The 11,467-nt window shown below is 49.9% G+C and overlaps 1 protein-coding gene across 1 annotated transcript; it reads right to left on the bottom strand.

The window, feature by feature from the left end:
- Nucleotides 1-2,439: 2,439 nt before the first annotated feature.
- Nucleotides 2,440-9,339, bottom strand: LOC308314631 (CCR4-NOT transcription complex subunit 1-like; the record flags this gene model as incomplete). The annotated part of the gene is made up of 1 exon (XM_080762263.1): nt 2,440-9,339. One exon carries the CDS (start codon nt 9,337-9,339, stop codon nt 2,440-2,442), a length of 6,900 nt encoding a protein of 2,299 aa, XP_080618389.1.
- Between the last annotated feature and the right edge of the window lie 2,128 nt (nt 9,340-11,467).

Genomic DNA, 11,467 nt, shown 5'->3' with positions numbered 1-11,467 from the left:
CTTGTCCACTAGTCCCTTCCTAACATTTTAGTCTAGTTTGTATTTGTTGACGGAATTGTCAATATATTTAAGTCTTAGTTTTAGACAGTCGATGAAAACAACACTGGCTGACACTCGGTAATGGTAGCGATTCAGGGCTGAAGCCAGGCTAGACGAGACGAGATCAGGGCTGCAGCAGCCAGGCTAGACGAGACAAGATCAGGGCTGCAGCCAGGCTAGACAAGACGAGATCAGGGCTGGAGCAGCCAGGCTAGACAAGACGAGATCAGGGCTGCAGCCAGGCTAGACAAGACAAGATCAGGGCTGCAGCCAGGCTAGACAAGACGAGATCAGGGCTGCAGCCAGGCTAGACAAGACAAGACAAGATCAGGGCTGCAGCCAGGCTAGACAAGACAAGATCAGGGCTGCAGCCAGGCTAGACAAGACGAGATCAGGGCTGCAGCCAGGCTAGACAAGACAAGATCAGGGCTGCAGCCAGGCTAGACAAGACAAGATCAGGGCTGAAGCCAGGCTAGACAAGATCGAGGGTCACAACTCAATATAATTTAGTACCATCTTTTCATACTCGTTTGGAAATGCATGCAATTAAGATTAATATTCGGCATCTGCATGAATATCTTTACATATATATACCTTTATTTACATCATTTAGCATAATGTGTACATGTCTTAAAAAATCACACCCATGTGAAGTGAGGTGGCGCTCTTATCATTATACATCATCATACATCATCTCATGAACAACTGGATTTATTTATGTGATTGGCTGGTTAAATTTACGTCAGATTTGGCGGACATTAGACCTAATTTCTCCTTTCATTGTCAATGGCAAATTTGAGACGTGTGGCGACAAAAGCTGTATATAGGAGGGGCTAGCGCCCCTAAAAAAAAGAGAAGAAGATATTAAAAAGAAACCTATCTAATGATTATGCATATTGCATGTCTACAAGCTGTCAAGCTCTAAAACCCACCATTTGCTACTACTCATACAGATTTGTTACAAAACACACAAATCCATTAGAAATGATCTCAGGGGTGCTTGCACATATGCACACATGGCATCAACGCATGGTGTTGTGTGCAGGCACACTACACTTTGTCCTTCTTTCATCATTCATTTTTTAAGAGCCTGCTCAGGGACTACAGATGAAATTTAGCTTCGGCTAACTCTGGCCCATTTACATTGATGTGAAAACCGACATGTTAGCTTTGTCCCTGTTAAATAAATACATAAATAAGGGGTCACGTTCACGTAATGTATAAATATTAAGTCTGATTTTAGTTCCCATTCCAGACAGCCTTCCAATGGTTTTGGGCCCTAGTCCCAGCCTGGCAGAGATCTGTGTATGTGTTCCAAGGAGCACACTTTTCTGGTTAATACTGAATTTACGTGCTTGTCGAACTTAAACGAGGCATGAAAGAGCCCACGGTGATTCTTAATGTGTGGCTTTAATGGGGCCTTACGAGGGTGGACAGGTTGCCAAGACTGTTTTGTATCTGTGTCAATATGGCCTTGAGGTCTACTTGGAACTTGGGTTTCATTCAGTATTGTGCAATGGCAATTTAGTACTCCAAAGTGGATTTGTTCATGTGTTGGAACTTGGGGAGGATGCTTAAGGTCAAGTAGGAACTCAACTGGAAACAAAAAAATCAGAAGGTGAACACATGATGAAATCATGCAACCTAGAAAAAGAAAAAGGGAAAAAAATAAACTTGCAAATGTTTCGTAGCATGTTTAGGGGTCCAAATGTGATTTTAGGTAATGATTCTAAATCCAGGTTATGGAGGCTATATGGAGGTCAGTGCAGAGCTGGGTAAATGTAAACATACCATGAATTTTAAGTTGAGTTGAGGCCTGTTTATCCTTTAAATGTTGTCAAAATAATTATGAGTTATTTTAAATGCATACTGCTGTTTATGTATGATGATGGTTTCGGACAGATTCAATGCTTATTTTATTTTTTTAGGATTGTACTGATGATGAATATGGTTATGATAATGTTTTGTTTGTCATTGTAAAATATTAAATGTTTATTATTATTATTTCTTTGTAATGGTTTTAAGTTTAGCTTGTAAAAGTTGACGCTAGCAGGCAGGCTACATAGAGCTTCTGATAGATCTTTTTTTTTTGTTGCTAATTCCAGCAATCTTCATGTCCTCTCTCACCGCATCCTTCTCCTATAGCTCTCGTCCCTCCTCTGCACACGTTCAACCCGTATCAACCTCGCCTCTCTTGTTTTATCCCTAAAAATGGGCCGATCCTTTCTGGGCTGGTCATTTCTGATGCTGTCAATCCTTGTCACTCCTCTAATGAGAATCGTAGCATCCTAAATTCTGCCGCCTCCCACTCCGCCTCCTTGTGTATTTTCGTCGGTGCCACCGTTTCCAAGCCGTGCAGCATGGCTGGTGTCACAAGCAAAGGCTAGCTGGAACCCAGGTCTAGATGGCACCAGCACCCTCCATCACCTGTTGGGCCTGGCAACACTGTGCCACAGACTGGAACAGCCTTTCAATCTCGGGGGCACAGTGCACAAAGTCATGGCTCCAGAACTTGAAGGCGGGATTCTTGAGCAGCTCGATCAAGGTGATGAGGAGTCCCCAGGGGTGTGGCCTGTTCACTATCAGCCTCTCCAGCAGAACCCTAGTGATCTGCTCCTGGATGGCTTCGGTGTTGGCCTCGGCGAACAGGAACAGCATGGTGCAGCTGAAGTAGTGCGTGTGACTGTTTGGGTAGCGCAGCTGGTTGGCTATTGCGTTCAGGAACAGATAGCGCCCCTCCGTGTCCAGTCCAAGGGCCAGGTGGTGGAAGACGTCCATGTGAGTGGAGTGGGTGATGGAGCTCATGGAGCGGGCCCTGCCCTTGTTGTTGATGTGATCGACGGCCTGCATCCCCACGTACAGCACCAGCGCGTTGATCAGCTGGACGCTGTAGCGGTTCCCCGGGTCGTGTGAGACCTGCAGGTTGACCTGCAGCTCCGAGAGGAAGGTGGCCGGCGAGCGCGTCTTCAGATACGAGTCGAGGTCCTTCCTGAACTGGGAGGGCATGACTCCGGTGAAGTTGCCGGGTATGTTTAGGATACGGGGAGAGACGTTGATGTCGCTCAGCATGTCCACCTTCAGGTGGGGCGTGAAGGGGTCGGGCAGCCTCATGTTGCGCGGGCACGCGCTGAGGATGAGGTTGCGGAGCTGGATGCAGTTGGGCGGAATGACGTCGCAGAACACATAATGATAGTCACACAGGAACTCTGGGAAGTCGTGCAGCAGCAACAGGAGGACTCGTAGGGTGCCCTTGTAGAGCATTTGCATTGGTTTATTGAGCTCCACGTTCCTCAGGAAGGGGGCCTGGTACTTAAAGAGGTCGATGAGCAGATGGGCGTACATGAACCAACCCTTCTGTGGCGGAGGATGGGCCAGTATCCTGGCAATGAATACGCGGTGGGAGATGAGCTCCAGCCAAGCATAGACGAATCCAGGTACTTCGGTGGGCCGCAGGTTGTGGAATGTGTTGAAGAAGGCGGTGAGTGTGTGGAAGTCGATGGTCTCTAGGATGTGTTCTGGGGCGTTGAGCTCCAGCATTAGCATCATGAAGATGCGATGGTACGGCAGTTGCTGGAACTCGGTTTGACGCACGCCATGGTCCTGGATCAACACCCCTTGCACAATTCCCAGCACCTTGTTGAGCAGGTTGATCTTGTTTGTGGATTCTCCAGATTGCTTCACCAGCAGGGCAATGAGCCTGACAAAAGCATCCAGAACGTGGTAGCACTTGGCCCTGATGGTGGCTGCACTGGCAGTGGGGCTGTGCTGCTGCTCTGCCTGATAGCGGTAGCTGTTCCCCACGCAGATCTCTGTGCAACGGCGGAAGAACCGTGAAATCAGGTCATCCGTTTTCAGGATGCCTTGTTGATGCATCTTTACGACAAAGGCGGAGAAGGCCTTGGTGCTGTCGGCAGCAGAGTGGTACTGGTCGACCCACTCTCGCAGCAGGTACTCTGCATTCTCCTTCAGTCCCGGAGGGTCGTCGTAATCTGAAGCCTGGGAGATCCCGGAGTACGTTATGAAGTTGGGTCCATTATGAGCTCTGTTAATCATGGCCTCGTGTTTGGGGCGAACATCATCCGTCAGCTGGGGCTGACCTTCAGGTGCATTTGCCTTGGAGGGATCAATGATCCTCATCAGGGCCTTGATGGTGTGGGAGAGGTCGGCCTCGGTGATGTGGCTGACGTTACGCTCGTCCACCAGCAGCAGTCTCACCAACTGCATGGCGAACGCCACTGCGTTGTGCCCGTTCTCCACCGACTGTGCCAGGCGCAGGTCATACTGCTGCATGTTGACCAGGTGGTTTCTGATCAGCAGCTCCACCGCTTCCACGTTGTACTTGTACTCGTCGTGGCTTTCGATCAGACACCTGGTGATCTGCTTGTTGCACCACTGTGGCCCATAGGCACGTCTGTCCTGCAGGGCTTTCAGGACCAACAGATGACACTCTCTGTAGCGCTGCAGCAGGTCAGCGTTGGACACGTTTGTGGGATTCAAAAGACCCTTCACTGCTTTTTGCAGCAGGTCCGAAGCGGCAGGTCCATCCTTGGAGTTCCTGGCCAATGTTACGGTCTCCAGTAGGGTTTGCAGGGCTTCGGTCTGGGGGCTCATGGCCAGGACTGGAGGGAAGGCGTGGAGGTGTTGCTCCAAGTCTGCGATGCACTTTTCAAAGACCTGATCCATATCATCTGTGGCCAGTGCCTGTTGCTTCATGGCCTGAGCCAGAAACTCACTGGATTTCGAGAGATCATTGCTGTGTAAGCCTGGACTGTTCCTGGTAAAATTATCATGCACAGCCATGGCCAGTCTCTTATCCATTTCTGGGCCAGCCTTCTCCATCGCAGTCCTCTGAATATAGTCGCAAGCTAGCTCACAGTTGTCCTGGGCGATCCTGGCCGCGGCCTCCTCAATCATCTCACTCTGTTGGGGCATTGGTGGTGCCCCGAGCGCAGCAGCAAAGCCGTTTCTGAGGTTGGTGGCGATGCTCGTGTTCAGCAGCTCGCGGAAGGTGTCTTTGGCCAGGCTTGGGGTCAGGTTCTTCATCATGTGGTGGGCGGCATCACGCATGCGGGTCTGATCCGAGTCCAGAGTGCAGTCCTTCCTGACGATCTGCTTACAGGTTGTCATGGCAATTTTGATGGAGTGATCGACAACGGCGGGCACCAGCTCCTGCACGGCCCGCTCCACTGCCTGATGCACACACTGCTTCAGCCGAGGGTGGGCTTGAAGCAGGGGGATGTTAACGTTGATGTGTGGGGCCAGGCCTGCCAGGGCACACACATTGGCGTCGTGGTAACTGAACTGTGGGGTGGGGGTCTCTGTGGTTCTGCGAGTTGTGGTGGTGGCGGCCGCAGGGCTGGATGGAGAAGCTGTAGTAACTATAGAAAGTGTTTCTTCTGGAGGCTTTACCTCCTTATTTTGCTCCTCCAGGCTCTTCAGTTTGTCCTTCAGCAGATTACCAGGTTTGAGAGCATTGATGTCCAGATTGAGGTTCTTACATAGAAGTTCAATTTCAAATTTCAAGTTCAACTTGAGGTCGTGCAGCTGATGCAACTCAGCCAGAACGTTCAGGATGTCCATGCTCCATTGCCTCTGGGGGCTGAAGCTTGACATGCTACGCAAAGTAGACTCCAGGACTTTGGCCACGAAAGGAACCACATATACCAGCTCATGCTGGCCTTTCACATAGGCCTCCAATAGAAGAGACTTCACCTCCAGGCCTGGGCAGACGATTGGCTTGTCTTTAGCCAGGGTGATCATGCCCAGCCAGTTTCCCAGGTTCTTCAGCACGGAACGATCAGTTGAATTGGCAGCTGCCTTGTCTGAGGTCAATAGATCCTTGATGGACCTGTAGGTCTCAGCATGGACCAGCTTGAGAAACTCCGGGTTCTTGAGCGTGTCCAGGAAGTTGGAGTAGAGACCGTGGAAGTTGGGCTCAATGATGACACGCTTCAACAGGTACTGAGACACCCAGGGCATGAAGTTCTCATTCTCAGTTGCTTTTAGCTCCACTGCCTTTTGTGTCATGTTAGACTGAGATAGGTTGTTGAAGATGAATGCAATCTTCTCCTGGACATGCTCAGGAGGCTCCACAAACCTTTCTGTCTGGTCTGCCACTAGCAGGGTGTCAGTGTTGATTGAGGGGGTCAGATCTTTCTTGCGCCTGTTGGTGACGGTGGTCTTGGCGGTAGTGGTAGTAGTTGCACTGGTGCTGACCAGGGTACTTGGGGGACCTTGTTGTAGGTCTTGAACTTTGGCCAGAGCCAGGCTACCAGGGGTGGTCCTGGACGGCCTACCACACTCGATAAGCTCCTGTAAATGCAGGGGAAATTGCAAGAAGTGACCAATTGAGGCCAAGTGTTGACAATACTGGCAATGGTCCTTTATCTTGTTCTTAAATCTATCTAGAGCAGCAATGCCGAAAGAGAACATTTTGGATCCAAAGGGTTTTTGCAAGCATTCAAGGATATATCGGAGGACCGGGGCTAGGAGTTTTTCACTTAACAGGTCCTTCTCAACAATGCTGCCTAACAGGCATGCGGTGATGTGAAGCACCTCGTCTGGTAGAGAAGGGAAGACGTGCTGCTCTTCAAACAGGATGGACAACATGCAGTTGAACACCTCTCGCTCTTCTTTGATGGTCGAGTCCTTAAACCTCTGCAGCTTCTCAACCACCTCATCCACAGACATGGTAGGGTACAATGGATTGTTATTGTAGATCAATTGGAAGTAGTTGTTAGCTTCATCTTCTATCCCCTTACTAAAGCGTTGTTTTGGAAACTCCCGCACCCGAGAGAGGTCAGTCTGCTGAAAGGTGTCCGGATTCGGGTCTGGTATGCTCTTCTTCCTTGTGTCAGGCTCACTGCTCACTGTGGGCGTCTCTAGACCAGAGCCAATGGACGAACCCAGAGGACCAGGGGGATTTGTGGAAAGGCTGCCGATACCCCCAAGCGGTGTGCTGGGGTTGAAGTTGGGGTTGGAGAGTGGTGGTGGGAGTGCCTTGGCAGGGGACGGGGGGTTGCTGAAGGCTGAGCCCATGGTGGAGGGGGAACCCTGGATGCTCTGGGTGTCAGAGGTGCCCATGCCAACCTGGTTCAGAGACTGCATGGCTGACATAGGGGCCATCGGTACAGGAGAGACGTTTTTTAGGCTGCTGGTAATGGGAGCACGTACCTTTGGCATCACCCCTAGTGACGGCTGGCAGACTTTGTTCATTACATTACAAACACTCCCTGCACAAGACTGCAAGCAGGCCAGCATTGTGGCCAATGTCTCCGGGGGCAACTGGGTTCTTTTAGACAGGTCCTTGTCCTTGGCCAGGCCCCCCAGGTTGGATGGGCAACGCCTCATTAGGAACATCACACAGGCTTGGAAAAAGGGCTCCCCATGCTCTCTAATTTTGTCCGTCAGCCATTTGTCAAGTTTGAGGTGTTCGCGGTAAGAGGAAAGAACAGCAAGGTCAATAACAAAGGGGAAATGAGCACCATTCAGCAGCATGGACAGGGACTTCAAGTCCTGGGCCACATCCAGAATGTGAGACAGCTTGGCCTCGTCATGCTGCTCCCCTCTCATGTACCACTCGGCCATCGAGCGCACGATTAGCTGGCGAATGGCTTGTGACTGGCCCTGTCCGTTCCAGGCATAGTGCAGGACGACGGAGGAGTTTGGATGGTTGCCCAGGAAGATGGGCACGAGGGTGGAGAGGAGCTCATGGCGGAGAGTGTGCCAGGAGGTGGATATCTGCAGCAGTGCCAGCATGAGCACGTCCGGACAATGCTCGATGGGAAAGCTGAACAGCTGTTTGACCTGTTCGTACTGCCCGGCCTCAGAGAGTCGCAGCAGACTCTCCACCAGGTCCAGGCTCTTCCAGGAGGCGATCTGTCTGTTATCGGCTTCCAGCGGTGTCTTGAGTATGTCGATGGCCACTGTGTGACAGGGGTAATCGGCAAAACAAAACACGTCTGGGCTCATCAGCGAGCGCTGGATGAATAACAGTTGCCCCTCAGCGTGTTTCCACGGCCGATAAATGAGGTCAACGGGGAACACATCCGCACCCAGACCCCGCTTGATTCCACAGACCACAATCTTTAACCCCTCACTGTCCTGGATAATGAAACCAGGGTGATCCAACTCATGAGTCACCTCCTTGAAATTCAGATTGGGGTTCACCTCTTGAAACACATCAATGAGAACGTCAACGTTCCATGTGTGTGGCTGTGAACCATCGTCGTTGTCCGTCCCGTCACTGCAGATACCGCTTCCTGGAGCGGAGATGGACTGTAGTGGGATGCCATCGGCCAGTCCTGAGTGTGTGCGAGCCATCATGCCCAGAACCCTGGCCACCTGGCTGGCCGTCACCTCTCTCACCCCATACTGAAGGATTACGTTACGGCACTCGGCTAGACTTGCGCAGAAACCATAGCCAACTTCTTGCATGAACTCTGTAAGAGAACCGTCCTCCACGACAATGATGTCCTTGGCTGACTCTCTTGAATCCGGCAAGATCCTTTCGATCGGAATGTCCCATTTTCCAGGGTACAAAAGCGGCGCGAGCGTCACAGGACAACGCTCCTGGGGGAAATATCTGCACAGTGTCGTGAGAAAGATGTCGATCTGCTCTTGGTCGACGCCGCTGGCGCCCTTCTGGCCGAAGAGTAGGAGTGAGAGGAACAGGTGCAAGATCTCTATTGAAATGTCCTGGAAGCCACCGTCCTGGTTCCCTCCGAGACCTGCGTTGTCCGCGTACGACTGCAGGAGACCCGGGAGGTTCTGTTTTATGAATTGCGCCGCGAAACCCTGTAGGTCTACGTTGCAAGAGTTCAACAAAGAAAGGCCAAACATCACCTCTTGGACCTTGCTGAGCTTCAGAGTTCTACTCAGCCGAGTAAACAGGTGTGCCGACGGCTTCAGACTCTCCTGGTGGTGCATTGAGTTGTCGACGGCGTTCAGACTCTCCTGGTGGAGCGTTGAGTTGTCGACGGCGTTCAGACTCTCCTGGTGGTGCGTTGAGCCGTCGACGGCGTAGCAGAGAGTCGAGATCAGGTTGGGCTTCGAGAACAGCGACACGCACTCCTGGATCAGGAACTGTGTTTGATGGAAATCCTTCCCGCTGTTTATGCGATCGTCGCTGAAATCCACCTGAGAGAAGAGGTAGCGGAGTAGATGCCTGTCTGCATCTGGTCCGTGGCGGTTCACGATATGCTGTATTTCCTGCCGACTGCCTGGGTAGTTTGTCTTTGTTAAATTGTCCACCAGGTAGCTGATGTGAGACAGAGCCAGGGGGAGCGAGTCGAGATTCATTTGCTTGTCTTTGGGTGGAAGCAGGCGACCAAGCCGGGCACAGAATCACCCTTTAGGTGACTTAAGCGTTAAGGTTATTTCTGATTCTTCCTAAAGGTGTGAAATGTAATAATTTCCAAATGTCCACTTCCTAAGTACCTGGTGAGGTTCTTGTTCCTCAAGTTTATTTAATGTTAGCTCCGCAAGCTCTTTCAAAGAAAATGTAGTTGCTCATTCATCCCTTCATGCAATCATAGGCTCAAAAACTGCACGGGTCACTGATGTATCTGAACTAATATTGGCCATATGTGGCGTTCCCCGGAGACTCCCAAGCTGATTGGTTTAACTTCCTGGCCATATATAGCGATCTCCAAACTCTCACGCCGATTTGTCACAAGACACTCCGATATATACAGATCCGTCAGCCGTGTGTGTGTGTGTGTGTGTGTGTGTGTGTGTGTGTGTGTGTGTGTCAATTCTATGGACATCTGTGGTCATATATGGAGATCCCTGAACTCTATGTCGTCAGTATGACGTCATTGTGCCATCATAGACCAGACGGAGTTACGCAAACTCTGTTCACCTTATGGGGCTTCAGTCCAATGGCGGCTCTTATACATAGACTTCTATAGAGTGTCGCAGTCCTGCCCAGGAAATTATTCTCTGTTCATTTTCCTCAGACTTTTCAAAAAGTATAAATAAACATTAAATGCCATTGACAATGCATGGAGAATTTACGTCATATGTATCTGAGCAAATCGGCTGGGTATGTAGGCTATATCGATGTCACACCTTGGCCAATAAGGGACCACCATTCTTGATGATGATGTACGATGACTAGAGCGCCCCTCACTTCACACGGGTGTGATTCTTTACACCCACATTTTATTATTTTTGAAATATTTAACTTTAATTTGACACATAATATAATATTGCTTCAAGCTTGTATAGCTCTGCTTCCTTTCCTGCTTTTTGTGATCAAGGTTCAAGGTTCTATTTGTCTTAGACAAAGGGCCCGCATGCAAGCGTAGCCCTTATGCCCATGTCGCCACAGAGCAGCGCCAGAAATACATCTTTCTTGCAACAGCAAAGAAAAGCAGAAAACAAAGAAGAGGTGGGGGGGATAGGGGGGATGCATAGATGCATAGAGGGGGTAAGAAGACTTCACATCACAGGCATGTCCCTGGGGGTGGGCGGTGGGGGCTTGTTGCTTGATGCTGTAGTATGATCAAGTCGGGCATTAATTTACAAGGAGAACTAGAGATAGGTTGTTCTGCCCAACAACGGCAATGATATATTAAGTCAACGTGATCGCTTTGAAACCTAGCCCACGGTTTATTGAAGTCATACGTCTTGACTTATTAGATGACTGACGTCTCCGGCTCATAATCATGAAATCTGAGACTCACGTTGGAGCCACGACGTTCCCACAGCATTTGATGTTCATCACAGTGTGGCTCTGATGTAGACTATAGGCTAATAGCTCTGATGGGGGCTAGCCTCATGTCCGTCCGTCTGTCAGGAGCTAATCTCAAACTGCTGTGCCAGTCAGTGTCAGATTGGCCTCGGTACCCAGGATTTCGTTTTCCAGGCTTTCATTTTCATTACATTTGAATTTTGTCCATAACTCACTTCCACTTTTTTCGGCAGCCCTTCTGGGATGTTTTAGGATGACACGAGGGACATCTGTATCAAATTTCATGCTTTTATCCGCCGCGTAACGATTCCGACGATAATATCCCCTACTTAAAGTGCTTTACAGAGCAATGGAGAAAGAAAGAAAAGGCATACAACATTAAAAACTAGAAAAAGTGCCCCTAGGGGCACAGGTCTCCACCAGGCCAGGTCAGGCTGTGGCCTCCTGGTGGTGCTATAATAGGCCAATGTGAAAAGGGTGCCGTTTGTTCTTACACCATTAATGGCAATTGGATGATTTGAGGCATTTTGTTCCAAAAATGTGTTTTGAAAAAATCCACCTGTTGGTGGCGCTATAACAGGCCAATGTGAAACGGGTGGGATATATTCCTCAGCCTAGTAGGAAAGTCTGTGAAAGATTTGAAGTAAATTGCACGCTGCGTTCATGATTTGAGGCTTTTTGTTCAAAACGGGCCAATTCTGCAAACTTTGAAAGCCTATGTTAGCCAATTAG

The sequence above is a fragment of the Protomyctophum bolini genome (genome assembly GCF_963924005.1).
Source record: "Protomyctophum bolini genome assembly, chromosome: 4".
Taxonomy (NCBI): domain Eukaryota; kingdom Metazoa; phylum Chordata; class Actinopteri; order Myctophiformes; family Myctophidae; genus Protomyctophum; species Protomyctophum bolini.
Note: the sequence above shows the minus strand (reverse complement) of the source record. Positions and strands in the feature narration are given on the sequence as shown.